The sequence below is a fragment of the Eleutherodactylus coqui genome, chromosome 3 (assembly GCF_035609145.1).
Source record: "Eleutherodactylus coqui strain aEleCoq1 chromosome 3, aEleCoq1.hap1, whole genome shotgun sequence".
In the NCBI taxonomy this organism is placed as follows: Eukaryota; Metazoa; Chordata; class Amphibia; order Anura; family Eleutherodactylidae; genus Eleutherodactylus; species Eleutherodactylus coqui.
In genome coordinates, this window is record NC_089839.1 from 260,864,281 (window position 1) to 260,881,520 (window position 17,240).

Genomic DNA, 17,240 nt, shown 5'->3' on the forward strand with positions numbered 1-17,240 from the left:
TTTATTTTTAATATGGTCTGTGGAGGGGATTTGGAGTTTCGTATCAGGAAAAACCTAAATATGATTTTTTTTTTCCTTTTCTTTATTTCCAGCTGGTATTTAAAGATGCTGCAGTGCTGCAAATGCAAACAGTGGTTTCACGAGGCCTGTGTGCAATGCTTGCAGAAACCTATGCTTTATGGTGACAGGTGAGAAGGAACATTATAACAAGGTATTGCTTTACTAGCTGATAACTTGATATTCGATAAAGGGGGAGAAATAAAGCTACACTTTGCATCCTTTAATGCATAGGTACATACATATTGAAGTTTCTGCCTCTACGTATAGTGTTAACATGCTGTGCCACTCACTTACTTCTGGTTGGCGATAAAGGTCATTTTCATTTCAAAAGGTACATGTGAATCTTGGGTCAGTACGATTATGACAATACCAAATTTAATAGATTTTCTTAAATTTTTAAGATTTAACTTTTTAAAAATGGTACCGAAGAGAAAAAAAAATACTTTGTCGCCATTTTCTGACGGCCATAACTTTTTAAAAAGTGTGTTTTTACCAAATATGTTTATAGTGGTGTGTTTTTTGTTTTTTTTTGACCGAAAAGAAACCTATACACATACTTAGTAAGAGAAAAAAAACAACTGTCAACATGAAAATTATAAAAAAAAGGTAAAGTTTTAAAAGCCCCCATATTTAAACATTTTTATTTTATTTGTAGAACTATAGGATAAGGGGGGAAGGTGGGCTATATAAAAAAAAAAGGGGGGGTGGATTTAATTAAAAAAAAAAAAAAAATAATAAAACTCCTTTCATCTCAAAGTATTGCATTATATCCTGTTTTGACAGACAGCCCGCGCTGGGGGCCTTCAGAAGCCCCCAGGCTTCCATGGCATCCCGAATGGCACATTGCTCTTTATAAGCCCTGCACCTCCATGGTGTATATGTGTCATGTTAAGAGGGGAAGGAGAATATGAGCGATTGATACTGATATTTTGAACCCTTTTGTAGTGTAATCTACTTGGCTGCTAGATGTCCCTAAGGCCTCATGTCCACGGGGAAAATCGGGCCTGCTACGGATTCTCCATGGAGAATCCGTAGCGGGTCCCTCCTGCCCCGTGGACATGAGGCATTAAAATAAAAATAAACTCACCTGCTGCGGGCCGGGCAGGTCTTCCCTTCTTCGCGGACGGATCTTCTTTCTTCGGCCCGGCGGACGCGCTCGGCACACCGGCTGCGCGCATGCGCCGGGCACATCCGCCGGGCCGAAGAAAGAAGATTCTGCCGCGAAGGAAGGAAGATCTGCATCGCTTGGAGCAGGCGAGTTTAATTCGGGCGCGGGTCTCCTGCGGATCCAGACGGCTTCCATAGGCTTCAATAGAAGCCTGTGGGAGCTGTCCCCGCGGGAGACCCGCACCTAAGTGGAGCATGTCCATTTTTTTCATGCTCCAGAAATTTAATTCACTTTTATTGACCATGAGCGGGTATTTATCTACCCGCGGGTGGTCAATGCATTCCTATGGGGCCGCGGATCCGCTGCGGATTTTAATTCTTCTTTTCCCCATGGACATGAGGCCTAATATGTGAAAACTTTACAAATTTATTTTTGGCTAGCTTGGCATAACAAAATAACCACTGACAAATGGCTACAAATAAAATGAAGATAAATTCACCACTTTTTAATAGTTTCCATTTAGTTACTATTCTGGTTAGTTTCCCGATAGATAGCCGTACTGCCTTTTTTTTTTTTTTAAGGTTTAACAGGATAAGTGGTGGATTTTGGGGGGGGGGGGGGTGAGGACATTATATTAAGTCCTAAAAATAGTGTTTGTACATAACTGAGCCACCAAAAAATGATAGGGTTAATGTTATACATTCTATATGCTACAATGTTGCTAAAAGAGAATGAGTCCCAAACAGCAGGCAGCCTGTATGTGGCCAAGTCTCCGAAGGATGGTTCAATACTTGTACATTTACATCAGTATAACGGTGACCTACTTCTCTTCATTACAAAGATTTGTAGTGTTTTTTTTTAAATAAAGCATATGAAGTCTATATAGCCTGAGCTCTGTCACTGCATTCTCCAACAGGTTTTATACATTTATTTGTTCAGTCTGCAATTCTGGACCAGAATACCTCAAACGTCTATCTTTACGGTGGTAAGTTTGTATATTACAGAGCACTTCGTTTACAACCTTGCCAATGACTGTTACACCAGTCACAGGCAATGAGCGGGAAGCTTGGTATTGAACAACAAACTATTCAAATGGATGCATGAAACAGAACTGTCATGACACGTCTATAACTAAAACACTCAATTGCATTTTAGCTCTAGTTTTAGTTGTACTAGGCCTCCTGCACACGGGCGAGTCGGACCCCACATACGGGATTCCTGCAGTGGAGTTCGACCTACAGCTTGGTCATTGAATAGACCCTGTTGGATCTTGACCCCCGGCCTGCATGTGCAAAAGCTAAACTCTGAGCCAACAGTGACGGTTGCAAATCTTTCTCCAGTCATATTATTTTGATTCAATCTTAAGTTGAAAAAAAGGACACAAAAGATCCTGCAGAAAATTTATTTGGAGAAGATTTTCTTGTTAGTCATTAGCTACAAAGTAGATGCATGCCAGCCTAGCCAGGGGCCGCAGGAAATACCAGCAGGCTCCCTCATTATAAAGAACTTTTACTCTGAAATGCAGATGAGGAGAAACTTATCGTGTCCGGTTGTGAGAAGCCATAACGGAGAGGCAGCTCCCTTTCATGGACAAGAAATAGGACTTGCCAATGCATGTGACCGTGTGGTGTCCGTGTATATTGGAAAGCACATGCACTGGCTGTCCGTCGCATGCAGCTCGCAGTTCTGGTAGTGTCTCACTACTCTAAGCCAGAACGGAGAGCTTTTCTGGCAAAAGCAGGCAATCTACGAATTCAATGCCTCGATATTCATCTGAATGGCCATTTTTGTTTAATTTCCCCTGCAGCTTTCCCTTGGTGAGCTGAATCCTGATTGTATGGATCCAGCTGCAACCTGAAAGGGCTTGTTTGAGATAACCCCTACTACTTGTATAGTACATAAGCCTCCACTCATCTCTTCAAGAAGTCCAGATAGGCTGTTCTGGACTGCTTGTATGTGTTTGGACTGTTTTAAAGTTGTTGACTTAAGTTAGAAAAGTTCTATTTGTTTCTTCTAAACAAAAAATAATTTCACTGTTATGAATAAAACCATCCAAGAACCAAGGGGATTGTTTCTTGGGAGGAAGGTGGGGTTGGATCTTGACTTTTGGCAGCTGAACTTTAAGAGCATTTCTTTTTCCGAGCTACTTATTTGATTAAAGTCTTAGAGATGATGGATGCATTGACATAACTGCTGTTTCTTTTCTTGTTGATTCCTAGGGTAGACATAGCACACCTCTGCTTATACAATCTAAGTGTTATTCATAAAAAGAAGTACTTTGATTCAGAACTTGAACTCATCACATATATAAATGATAATTGGGATCTCTTACATCCTGGTGAGGTATGTACTTGAAGTGATTCCTGGTTTAGTTTTATTAGGGGTCAAGAGCGGCAAATAAGCTATGGGAATGGGTTGCTAATTTTGTTTCGGATGTTTTGAGATTTTATGTATAATTAGAGATGAGCGAGTATACTCGCTAAAGGCAATTGCTTTTAGCAAGTACCTGCCCGCTCGAGACAGAAGGTTCGGGTGCCGGCACGGGGGAGCGGTGAGTAGCGGTAGTCAGCAGGAGGGAGCGTGGGGGGGTGAGGAAGAGAGAGATCTCTGATCCGTTCCTCCCCGCAGCTCCCTGCCCACCGCCGGCACCCGAACCTTTAGTCTCGAGCGGGCAGGTACTCTCTAAAGGCAATTATAATATAATTTTGGATTACAGGGCCCATACGATGACTGTTTCGGTTGGCATTGGCCGTGGGTCTTTTTTTTTTTTTTTTGAAGATATGATTGTTCTTATTTACCATCTATGACCGCCATGATGTCATCAAAGACCTCTTAATTTTCACTTTTTTTTTGGTCCCTTAACTGGGCACTTATGGATGCCCCAGCTACAGTGAAACATACCCCCTGTAGTGAAATCGGTCACTAACACAGCTGATCAGGGTCTCGTAACAGGGAGCACCCGGTGGTTGTGTGATCGCCGGGTCCCACAGTGGAAATAATACTTTTGCTTTTTAGTACATAGCGCTCATTGAGTGCTATGTAGCCATGAAAGAAGGCAGAAGCGCTTAAACACCTTCTCCTCTGGGTCTTCTGCTGTGTCTGACAGCTGAGGACCCAACCTGCTCCTGCTTGATTGCAGGAGCACAGGCTTTAATCGGACGCCATAATCTGCTATTGACAGGGATTAAAGCTCAGGACCAAGCACCGTATATTTGCCACGCTTGGTCCTTAAGTTCTCTTTAACCTCTTATCACTGCTTAAAATCAGCAAGGCTGGCAGTGTTCCTTCGCACTCTGCAAATAGTCACTTCAGGCCCTTGCCTTCATCCCCTTGGGCTCTTCTTAGCTCAACTTTCAGCGCTCTCAATGGTTAAAGTGCACTATCCCCACCACTCAAACTCAGTGACAGTCTTGATAGACAGTCTGACATCACCCTTTAAAAGTGTGCGGTCCTTGGTCTCAGGCCACCACTGATTTCCAGAGCAAGTGCTTAGTAGAACAGCAACGAGCCTTTAACTCTTCTCGGGCATTTTTTTAAACTAAAAATCTGACATCATCCAAATTAATCATTAATTTGATTGACCCTTTATTGTCAGTTTGGTAATGATGGAAGTCTCTGTGCTGAAGGGTATTTAAGACTGTAATGAAAGTCCTCTGTGTCAGAAGGTCACCAGTGACCAACCCCACTTTTAGAGCAGGGATGCACAATTAATCTTTTGAGTATTACTATCTGAGAAGTTTTATGGCGTATTGAAAATATATACCATAAATGTCTGAGAGATGCCGATTGCACTTCTAGGGCTTTCACCTATTGAGTGAATGGGAGTCCCCTTCTGCCCTGTTGGCACACCAGAAAGGAGGAGACCATGCATGCATGTGGCTCACAGGATCGCATGTTGTCAGTTGCAAGAGCGGCTGAATGTTTTACAGAAACTTAAATGAGGATAGCGGAAAACTTGCACAGCCATTTCCATCTACTTCTTGCCAGAGTGCCTTACTGGGGTCTGGAGGCAATGATACTGCTGAGATATGGGATCCCATAGATGGCAACACTGTGCACGATTAGTACTTGCCTACCCATGCTACATCCCAAGCGTATCTGTGAGCAAAGGGTTGGGGGTCACACCCTTTCATAATTGGATGGACGGGGCCCTGAGGCTGCAGGTTGTGTACTTTTTGATTTAGATGCAGGTAGACGTAGCCTATGTGCTGTGGATTTTGGTGCAGTTCTGCATATTGCACCCCTTCAATTTAAGGTCAATTGAAGGGGTGAAATTTACTGCAGATCTGCACTAAAATCTGCAGCAAATCCGTGACCTGTGAACCCACCCTTAAACACATTGGATTCATGTTCTGCTGTTTGTGTGCCATTGTGTTGTACTGTACAGCCTCCCTTCTGCGCTGCTCACTCCTCAAGTATTTCCATTGTATGCTGTGACTCGCACTAAATGAAGAGTTGTGTTATTTTGTATATTGTGCGATCACACACTGAAGCACCCGGACAGAATGAATTTAAATTTAAAGCTTTCTCTTTTTTTGTTCTAGCTTGCAGACACACCCAAGCCTGAAAGATATGAACATATTCTGGATGCATTGAATGAAAATAAGACTATGTAAGTGTGTTGTGTGCTCCCCCCCCCCCCCCCCCCCTTCCACTGACTGCAATAATTGTAAATTGTATGGAAAAATACATAATGTCATAATGAAACTTTTTATATACAAAGGATTTGATAATTTTGTCAATCCTAGTTAACTTTTCAGTTGGGGTAAACAATTTTTTTTTTTTTTTTTTTTTTAAACCCTTGGGACCCCTTTGCACTGATATTTGACAAGGTTACTGTGACACGCTTTTGAAACTATTTCAGTTGTCTTCCAGCACAGACCTTTTAACCATGCTTCATTATTCAGGTTTATGTCTGGAAAGGAAATTAAGAAGAAAAAACACTTGTTTGGTCTGAGAATTCGGGTTCCTCCTGTTCCTCCAAATGCTGCTGTTAAACTTGAGAAGGAAGAAAGCACGTCCCATGAGTTCAAGATCAAAGGCAGAAAGTCCTCAAAACTGTTGCCTGTTACAAAGTAAGTGTTAGCAGGCAGTTCAGTTCTGAACGGCTAGTCGTTCACTCTTCTGCATGCAGAAACTGAACAACGCTCGCTCAGCCGTTCAGTCTCTGCATGCATTTACACGGAATGACTATCGTTCAAACTTCCGCGGGAGCACAGGGTTTTGAACAACTCTGAACAATAATCTCCCTGTGTAAATGGGCCTTTAATCACAACTTGATAAGTAATTTGCCCATAAGACTGCACAGTTAAGGACATTTCTGTTCCTCCATTCAGAACACTTATTGGACCGAACCACATTGTAGCATGACTAGGCGGCACTCACTGAGACATCCATAGCTCTTCTTTATTTTGTATCTTGATACAAAAAAAGGTGCAGGAATAAAATCAAGGACGTTGTGCACACAGACTGCTGTTTCGCGTCAGATGACGCTTTCTCTAGCTTCACTTATTCGACTGGTTAAATATTTACATGCAGAAAGTTATTCCAGTCACTTGAAATATTTACATATTTCTTCTTTAGTGTCTTGCTAGTGAAAAGTATAGCGGGGTTTATCGGTCTTGCTGTATTATGCAAAGAACATCTCATATCTTTTACAAACTGTTCAGTTCCTGGAAATTTCTTAATGTTCTTTCCAGAGAGGAAAATAATACTGAAGTTAAGAAACGGAAACCAGTGGGCCGTCCTCCAGGTTCACATAGAAGAAAGATCTTACAGAATGACACCTGTGATGCTCCATGTCTGGTAAGCAGGAAATCCTATGCTAATTATTCTTTTAACTTGCGTCCTGAAACTTACCTTTACGTTTCTCTTTTATATCACAACAATGTAACAACTTTAATTAACAATGTAATTTTATGTAATGATTAGAGATGAGCGAGCATACTCGCTAAGGACAATTACTCGAGCGAGCATTGCCCTTAGCGAGTACCTGCCCGCTCGAAAGAAAAGATACGGGTGCTGGCGGGGGGGAACGGAGGGGAGATTTCTCTCTCCCCCCCAACTCACCGCTCACCTGCGTCGGCACCTGAATCTCTTCTTCTGAGCGAGCAGGTACTCGCTAAGGACAATACTCGCTCGAGTAATTGCCCTTAGCGAGTGTGCTCGCTCATCTCTAGTAATGATATTGCTGTTATGGCGCCCCTTGGTGTTCTTTTGATTACCTTTTAGAGCGTCCAACCAATTGTACACCAGATCTTATTGGCTCTTCTGCACAATATCATTAATCACTTCAGCTCCCTGTACTGGGAGGATCCAGGCAATGGAATAAAGTCACTGGGCATGTAAGATCACTGGTGCTGGACATAAGGGAATCTAAAGAACAGGGGGCTTATTGATAGCAAGTATGTTGGTGCAATATCTGGATATGGGAACAATGAAATTGTTTTTTTTTTCTTTTTGGCTCGACTTGAACACTTTATAATTTAACAATAATTGTTATTTTAATGGGACAACCGTTTTCATTTCGTACAGCATTGAAATAGATGTGACGTAATGCTCAGGTACTTGGACATTGATGTTCTTTGCTGTTCTGATTTCTGAGACTCAGGATACGAACACACAGTGTAGAAAATCCGCACGTCAATGAATGAATTCTGCTGTGAAAATGCGTAGCTTTTTTTTTTTACAAGAGAGCGTGCTTCAGATTTAAAAGTCTGCAGCATCCCTATCTTCCGCTGTGGATTTTTTTACGCTAGGAGTCAATGAGGTTTGCTTAAACTCCATTCGATTCTATTCTGAAATTCTGCAGCAATGTATAGTACACATTCTGCAGCTGACATTGCACAGTAGTTCCTCGAAGTATTAACTTGACCTTAGTGTGCGGTCACACATGACTTATTTTGGTGTGGATTTGCACCGAAATCTGCAGCATATTTTGCACTGTGAATTTTGGCATGGAGACACCTCAAAATCCACAGCAGATTTCCCCATTTCAATGGAAGGAAGGTGAGGTGAAGTCTGCTGCAGATCCACTGGTGGTGATTGTCACGTAATGTGTGAACGCACGCTTGGGGTAAGGTCTGATGCTGCAGGCATATTAAACTCGGCCCACTCGCAGTGGCCAATGGTCACACAATTTTTCAGCCATATTGTTTGACCTTTAGCCATCACAGGTGATTGTGATTTGGTTGTGTGTGTTTAGCTTGACCATGTGGCCCACACCTTATACTTGCAACACTCCCCAACATTGTATTCCCAGTATTGCTTTATCTCCAGAAGTAAACTCTAAGAATAAACTAACTCCAATAATGGAGTGGTTTGTTCTGTATCCTCGGTATCTATTCTGTGAAGGCACCTTTTACAATGCCAAGCTTTGGGTGCGAGGGCATGTTTTGATGGGACCGTAGCTACACTATTGTGAATCTGTCACAGGAGTACTTGCCGGGAAAAAAATCATGCAGGGTTGTACCTCTGCTACCCTGAAACATCTACTTTTGGAAAGAAGAAAATCTTTAAAATGAATGACTGTCTTAAGCCATTTTGGATCCAATAATTTGTACTGATTTCTTCATATACTTTAGAGAAAAAAAAACCCCGGTCCGCATCCAGTGCTAGCTGTATATTACTGCAAATACTGCTTTATTATGGCGTTCTGAAGGGACTGTAGGTAGCCACAATTCTATCATTTGTTTGTGTGGTCAATTGGGTGCTGTGCTTACGATGGACACATTAAAACAAACTGATCAGTGCTGAATATTTGGGTTAGAAACAGAATGTTCAATGGCTTGAGTTGCGCTTCAGTCTCCAGCAGCCTATTCTAATGGAGCTATTGTAAAGGTGCCGTAATATTCCCCACGGTTCCTGCATAGCCAGGTGAATGCTTATTGTGCTTGTGTACTGTACCTGGAAAGCCTGATCAATCGGATGACAGCAGAATGTCCCAGATCGTCTAGGTTTAATTATATATTATCGCTTCAGTGACAATAGGAATTCTTGTCAAACTAATGATGATGCAAAATCCAATCTCATCCAGAGTTTGTATATTGTTTGTTTTTTCTGATTTATTTTTTTTTCATCTTTAGAAAATGGAGAGCGATGCAATACTCAAAACGAACATCCTAAACTCATCAGATCAAAGACAGTAAGACAAGTTTGGGCTTTTATTTTTTTTTATTGTTTTTTTGTCTTGGCTTTACAATCAGTTTTTTTTCTAATTGCTTCACTTCAGAAATCCTGACATCACCACTTTTTCATCTAGTAACTCTGATTTCGAGTCCAACGGCGCTGCCAGTTCACAAGAAACTACCTCAGCCAGCATTTCCAGGTATATGTGTGTTTATGAACTACCTACCTTCTAGATCCAGATGTTTTGCATTAATGGCCCTTTTACATGGGCCGGCAGTCTTTCAAATAATTGCACCAGCGCTTATATCGCTGCTAAGGTCATCGGCGCTCGTGCAGAGCATTTAAACTGAAAGACTGGATCGCGGGCTTTTGGTCCGCTTCTTGCTCAGCGCTTCACCTCCTATGGGAGGTATTAACACAAAACGAGAAACCAGCATGCCAACAAGTTTTGTTTTTTTTAAGCTGACTGAAAAGTCAACTTAAATAACCATAAATGATAAGTGAGCGCTTTTTTTTTTGCTTTGTTTTCCCCCGACTCGCTCAAATTGTTTCATTTGGATAGATTTTGAGCAATAATACTTGCGTATAAATGGGCCTTAACACAGCAACTTCATCATGAAGGTGTGAAGTGACTATTGGTGTTCAGGGTAAAGGCTAGTAGTAATGATAGAGGTAGTGGAACAGATTGCTGAAACATGTCCTATACTGAGCAGAGCAGCAATGCCTTTCTTCTACCTTCGGATGAGAAAGGTGTGTTGCCTAACCCATGCATTCGTGTTGAGGGCCGCATTCTTAGGCACCCCACTATTCGGCCTCCACATTGATGGGTGTAGGGAATCTACAATATATTTTCTGTAGAAGGGAGTGAGGAAGCAGCTGATACTTGGAGTCACTGCATTAGGACAGATATAGAGACTGATTCCTCTTGGAATGGAGAGCAATGAGACCGTTTCCACTTATACTTGCTGCAGTAATTGTGAAGTGCTGGTGTAATGCGCACATGTCTTGAGCTGGCAAGAAGTAGCTCCCTGGCAATCTGGCCAATAATGTACCCAGTTGTAATTCACAGATTCTATTCCAAGAGAATGGTTGAGGAGGAGAGCAAGGTATGAGCGACTGAGTATGACAGCACTACCCTTGCTTCTGCCTTTAAGGGAAAAAGATAGGGCACATGCTGTTCGTTAGGACTATGTAGACCTGAAAAGTGCAGGGTCTTAGTAATATAATTACTTCTCCCAGGGAATGGCGAACAGAAGAGATTGTTTTTGAGCAATTGTGTTGGCATAGCACCGCTGCCTGCAGCACCAGAGCCCCACTCCCAAATCTGATTGTAATGGGGACTTGGACCTGGGACCCCACCAGCAAGGGGCAGCAGCGGCAACCACTGGGCCGTTTCCACCACCTCTTGATAAAAAGTCGAGAGAGGTATTTGATCGCTCCATCCCTATGAAAGGGGGGAATGAAACAGATGATGGATGTCGTCATCCATGAGTGTCATGAGAGATGCATGGACTCGCTGTCGTACCATTGCTCTTCCTATGAAAGGGGCTAATGAGGCAGGTGAGGAATGTTGCCACAGCGTAGTCATAAGATGTACAAAGTTATGAGAGCTACAGAAACTCTCCACACTATTACTCCAACTGTAAAGGGGAGGAACGAGACATGATGGATGCCAGCCGTATAGTCATGAGAGATACAAGGACTTGCTTGACTATCATTACTCCTTCTATCAAAAGGGATAATGAGACAGATGAAGGTGTCACCCTAGAGTAGTCATAAGACCTAGTTATGAGAGATATAGGCATTTCCTGCACTGCTATTACTCCCACTATAAAGGCATGTAACGAGACAAATGGTGGATATCCTCAGTAGGCATGAGACGAACAGAGGTATAGGGTTGCTCTGTACTACACTTACTCCTATGAAGGGGGGCGGTAAGGTCGTCTTGGGGCCGTCCAGAGAAATATGGAGTCTCGCCGTACTACCATTAAGCCTCATTATCCCCCTTCCAGAGGAGTAACTGTGTAGTTATGAGAGACTGTAATATGCTATACCATTACGCCTCCTATGGAAGGGGAGTAATACGGCCGGCTGTTTGCCAGAACTATATAATTGCCGCAGGCGTAGACTCGCTGTACAGCAATTTTGGGAAAGGGATTCAATGGACTTGTGGTAGCTCCGCTATTACTTTGTTCAAAAGGCAGGTGCTGACTGCAAGGAAAAGGGGAAGGAAATATAAGAAACTAAACTAAGAAAGGACAGAAGATCTGCAGAGCAGTGAGGTCTGCCTCCTACGGACACTAGGCTAACACTGATTCAGCTCAGTGCCTGCAGGAGGGACTTTCTGTGCTTGGTGTTTGCCTCCTAGTGGCAGTAGCTATACCCATGGTCTTCCCCAATGACACGGATGAGATTTTATTTTTTTTTAAAGCTACCCTGTCTTCATTATATGCAGCTTTGCACCCACATTGAGGTCTAGCAATTCAGTTTTTCATGTCAATTTTCCTGCTGCCGTGTCTCCAATCCACTTACAGGTTGTGGGTGGGTCATAAGCAGCCATTCTGCAAATACTGCGCTGGACTTCCTCTGCCGCACTTTCCATGTTGCCTTGTATACCCTGTTCTAATAAGCTGCAAGGCAACATCTACATGCCACCCATCTGTTGCATGTAATAACTTATCCCCATATCCTTAGAGAAGCTAAATTCCTAACAGTCGTCAGTGGATTGCAAAGGTTTTCTTAGGGAGAACCCTAGTGGTAGCCACATGGGCTATTGGACATAAGTTGAATTAAACATTAGTGTCCATTTCAATGTTTGCAATTGTGTGAAGCTGCTCACATAGAAAAGATATGGAAGGCGGGACGAGGCAAACTATGATGATACATGGTGTTTTATTGCCTCTTTGTTTTGTTTTTTTAAGACCTTTTCCTTGTATCCTTTTTAGTCCTCCCTCAGACATGAGAAGAGTTACACGCACAGGGCGTTCCTGGTCTATCCCTGTGCCACCACCTAGAAAGAGAGGCCGTCATCCTCGAAAGGCTCTTCAAGCTCACAACTCCGATATTGGGAGGAATGATGAAAGGAAAGAGGATCCTCCACTTACTGGACCTAACACCGACATTGTTAAAAATGTAACAGATCATGACTTACAGCTCCATCATCTGAAGAATTCTATCACCAGTTACTTTGGGGCAGCTGGCAGGATAGCTTGTGGCGAAAAATACCGTATTTTGGCTCGTCGAGTAACAGTTGATGGGAAGGTGCAGTATCTTGTGGAGTGGGATGGCGCCACCGCCTCCTGACCTCTTCTGGACAGCTTCCTCCCCCTCCAGGTTTCTTGAAGTGATAAATAACTTATTATTCACCCCTTTACTGCCAAAGTGCCTACAACACAAATGGTAGCAAATGGGTGCTGGAATAGAGAGAAAAATATAGGTCTATTTTTATTGAATGTGAGTGGTGACAATGGAGAACATTGCTTGTAACCAAATATCTGCAACGGTGCGGTTTACAGTATTCTTAGTGAAGCATTCATGTTTTGTATAATATGGGGTTGGTTTACTGCAGGTTAATCTCTACTTGGGTTCTCACTCTGTTCAGTAATACATGCAGCTTTTCCAAGTCTTGTTACCTCCCTGTCTGATACATCAGGTGAAGGTATCTAAACCCAATGGTAAGCAGATGGGCTCCAGCTACCTACATGCTTATTGATATAAATGGAAGCAATAACATCCAAGTGACATTCCCAATATGTTTGTAACTCATGACCTTCCTCTTTCCCCTGACGTATGCTAAATGAAGTGCGGACAGAACATTTCTACCTCTACGGTAACTGAAAGATGTGAAGGTATAGCTATCTTGACAGCACATGTCACAAAACCGCTGTTGCCAAAATGCGGCCTTTGCAATCTATCTTGATACCCATCAGCAGATCTGTCCTTTGCCTAACTAGACTCATTACTCCAGTTTTACAAAAGGTGACAATACCAAAACATCTAGCAGTTTGTTCTGCAAGCAAATACAAAGCTTTTGGCTGCACAGGGTGACCTATAATATGATGCGTATGTACAAGACTGCAAAACTGCATTGCAAAAATAGGTATTTGCTGTAAAACATTGGTTTTGACACGCTGTTCTCTGCTGCTTGTCCAGGCACCCAGAGGAAGTATTAACTGTACATCCGCCTGCTTCCATCACAAACACCTGATCCCATTGTTCTACTGCTGCATTAGGTTAGCATGCCGTGCAGTGTCTGTCATGTGACTACTGAGGGTCTGAAATGCAGCTATCGGGTTAAAAGCTCTGCGGCTCTCAAATAAAATTCAGCGTTAACTGATTGTTCATTGGTTTTAGCCCAACATGCTGCCATTAGCAATGAACAGTCTCCACTTAAAGGTAAGGTGTCATCAGAAAGTGACCTATTTATTATGGAAACCACATCTTTGTTTAAAAAATTCTTTAAAAAAAAAAAAAATTTCTTTTTTAGATCCTGCATTTTTCACACTGACCAAAGAGCCTAATTGTAGTCTTAATACTTCCTGATCTATAGAGCAGTAATCTCCGTAAAGGTACCACATCCCATGGTCTACCGCCCTGCATTCACAGTAAACAGGCAGCCGTTAATAGTCGAACCATTGCCTGTTTACACGGGCCGACAGTCCCTTGGTTCTTCTGCTAAACACCAAGTGACTCCCAATAAGTGAGAGCTTTCTCTATTAGCGCCCTGTGTGTACACTGGACGATCATTACCTGGATTACATTGAAAGGTAACCCCTATATGTAGCTAACACATGATTAACCATTCACAAGAGGTATAAACTGTGACTATCTACTCCCCTCCCTGCCAAATCCCCTCCGCACAGAGCAGGTCTAGAACAGCCTCCATACAAGTCAGTGAGCCCCTCCTGGCCATTGCGTGATGGCCCATGAAGCTGCTGTAAAGCATATCTCTAAATTATGTTAACTGTAGCTCCGTAAAGATGGCCGCCCCCGTAGTCGCGTACAGACGACAAAATAAAAAGTTCTACAATCAGAAAATAACACTAGAAAAATGTTCTTAATTTGTTTTCAATAAGTAAAAAAAAAATAGAAAAACAATTCCCTTTTAAATCATCTGTGGGCCACAGTGGGCTTTTAGCTACATCTCTGCTACAACACAGCCGCTGCATGGGATACTGCCTGTAAACCTTTACCTTTCCGCCCATAAAAACTTAAAATGGTGAATATGAAAACCGGTCTAATACCCAGTCTCCCTCTCCTCTTGGCATAATGACGGCACCGAATCTAAAAGGTAAGTATATTACCATATTTTTTTTTTTTTTTAGTTTGTCGACCATTTAAACTTCTTGACTGGCACTGTTGTCGTTAAGCAATGTATTTAAGATCCAGCCTTTATCTTTTGTAAATGGCCTATGTATGTACCTAGTTAGGTAAACCGTCTTGTTCGTCTTGTTTAATTGTTTCTTTTCAAATGTGATCTATGCAATATATTTTATTTTTTATTTTACAAAGTATGTGACCAGGACAGGTAAATTTTTAATTTTGTAACGTTTGGAGCATTTTGCAGTATTGGCACACTGAGAATCCAGTCGTTGGGTAGCCAGAAATGCAGACACTTTGACGCCGCGCTGGCCGTTACTTTATTATTTGTTAAATTTTGTATGAAGGGAAAGCGACCGCTAAGCCTTCGTTGTGATGACTGTTCAGGGTTCTCGGCCAGCACTGTGCTGTGCCTGCATTTTTAGTCCTTCCTCAGATGTGTTTCTGCCCTCCTCCTTGTAAAGACTTGATAAATCATGCCTGATCAGTATGTGTTCCCCTGGTTTGTATTAACTCACAAAACGGTATATTTTTCAGCCAATTAAATGTTTAAAAGTTCTTTTTTTATTTTGTAAAAAAATATTTGTAAATTTTTGTACAGATCATCCCAAAATGTCATTTTTAAAAAAAATAGAATATTGTGTTCTTCTGTTTTAGAATAAAATACCACTGATTACATGACATATCTTATTTATCTTCTAAAGTAAAATGCCATTTTCAGTAATACGGCTGTACTTTCTTTTTTGTTGCAACCCCATCATTAAAGTGCATTACCATAGAAAACTAGAGTCCTGGTCCTGCTTATTCTCAAATTTCTTCATAAAGGATTTCTTTTTTGTTTGTTTTAAAGCTGTAATGTACACACACCCTGTACAAAAGCACAGTATCTGCAGTTCCATATTTACAAACCCGTAACTCCTCCTGTATTGGCACATCTAGTTAAGCTGATCAAAAATCACTTTTTATAACCAATCAAGAAGCCACTGTGAAAACACAGTATGGGGACACAGATTAATTTGGGATCGGCAAAGGCGTCCGACAGCGCTGCATCCGCTCACCCTTTTTGTTTAATCTATGTGCGGAAAATGGTCCTAGACAAATTGGAACTCGGGGTGAGAATAGGTGGAAGAAACATCAACAATCTCCGTTAGGCGGATGACACAACTTTGCTTGCAGAAACAGAAGCCAAAGCAGCTGATATAGAAGATTAAAAAAGTAAAAAATGGGCCTCTGAGTTTGAAGACTAAAATGATAACTGCAAAAAAATACTCAAATTCAAATCAAAATCAACAATGAGGCCTTAGAATGTGCGCGCGACTTTATCTTCATTGGCTCAAAAATTTACCAGGCTGGAGAATCCATGCTAGAGATAAAACATGGGATAGCATTGGGGCAAAGCGTGATGCTAGACATGCGCAAAAACTGGAAAAGTAGGGATATCGGTATAGCCACTAGACGCAGGATAATGCAAACCACCGCTTTCCCCATAGCCATGTATGGATGTGAAAGCTGGACTGCAAAAAGAGCTGTTCGGAGGAGGATTGATGCGTTGGATCTGTGGTGCTGGCGAAAGCTGCTGTGTATGCCCGAGACAGCGAGCGTAACAAACAGAGAAGTCCTCAATCACATAAGAGCCGATATATCACTAGAGGGTGAGATGACCGGACTCAGGCTCACGGATTTTGCCCATGTAAGGTGAGCAGAGTCACTAGAAAAATCTATAATGTTTGGACAGATCAGTGGCAAAAGAAGACCGGGCCGCCAAAGAACACGATGGCTGATACTGGAATGGATATCACACAGTTAAAAGAAGCAGCGCAAAACTGAAAACCATGGAGGGAGGGAGCTCATCTTTAGAGTCGTGAACAACTAAATGGCTAACAACAACCCCTGCGTGCTGCCATGTGGCTTCACAAAGCCCTCCCTTAGGGCTTATTCACACGGGTGTATGCATATAACGCTGCACGTATCTTGCAGTGTTGTGCTCATAGCAGCACATTTGCTCTGCTAGCAAAGCCCTGGTAGAGATCACATATGGGTTGTGCGTGCCTGGGATTCTGATGTCATGGATGTGTTTTTGTTTTTTTCTTTGCCACTTCTTCCTCTCGTTTTTTTTTCTTCAAATTCCCCGCCAATGCCTGCGAATGGACAGCGTTTCATACACAGGCCTTGAAGGGCTACGCATGATACACGGAGAAACCGAGCATGCTGCCATTTATTTCTACTGCGTATGGTACGCTGTGTCCAAAAGCAAGTGTGATTGAAAGTCCATAGCCTTTCATTGCCTCCATTCACTGAGTGTTATGCACAGGAAATACGCCTGCGTAATATGTGGTGACAATATGCGTGTGTGAATGAACCCTTAGGCCACCATATTAGAGAATGTCTTTGTTAGAAGAATTGATTCTATGGAGGTGTGGTATAGAACGCGATAGGCTTGTAATAGCTAAGCTAATACCAAAGCTAAGGCAGAAAAGCCACGTAAACAGCTAGGTCTTCATGGAGACACAATGGCACATTTGTGGCATTACTGCAACTTGCAGTTTTCTTTCCTACAGGAAAACCTTGAAGAGACCTGAACATCTGACCTGAGGAAATGTGCAGTTGCAGCAAGGTTCCCTCGGCT

General features: G+C 42.3%; 1 protein-coding gene across 2 annotated transcripts in view; it reads left to right on the plus strand.

Moving 5' to 3' along the window:
- The window catches only part of MTF2 (metal response element binding transcription factor 2), a 34,551-nt gene extending 19,103 nt beyond the window's left edge, over positions 1-15,448 (plus strand). Inside the window, exons 7-15 of one of the 2 annotated variants that reach the window (XM_066597357.1) lie at positions 93-188; positions 2,085-2,153; positions 3,388-3,511; positions 5,713-5,780; positions 6,076-6,243; positions 6,868-6,973; positions 9,253-9,311; positions 9,429-9,494; positions 12,241-15,448. In XM_066597357.1, the coding sequence (XP_066453454.1) occupies positions 93-188; positions 2,085-2,153; positions 3,388-3,511; positions 5,713-5,780; positions 6,076-6,243; positions 6,868-6,973; positions 9,253-9,311; positions 9,429-9,494; positions 12,241-12,598 (1,114 nt within the window). In that variant the 3' untranslated portion in view covers positions 12,599-15,448. Of the gene's footprint in view, positions 1-92; positions 189-2,084; positions 2,154-3,387; positions 3,512-5,712; positions 5,781-6,075; positions 6,244-6,867; positions 6,974-9,252; positions 9,312-9,398; positions 9,495-12,240 lie in introns of both variants that reach the window. The other variant, XM_066597356.1, reaches the window with a different exon arrangement.
- Positions 15,449-17,240: the final 1,792 nt, after the last annotated feature.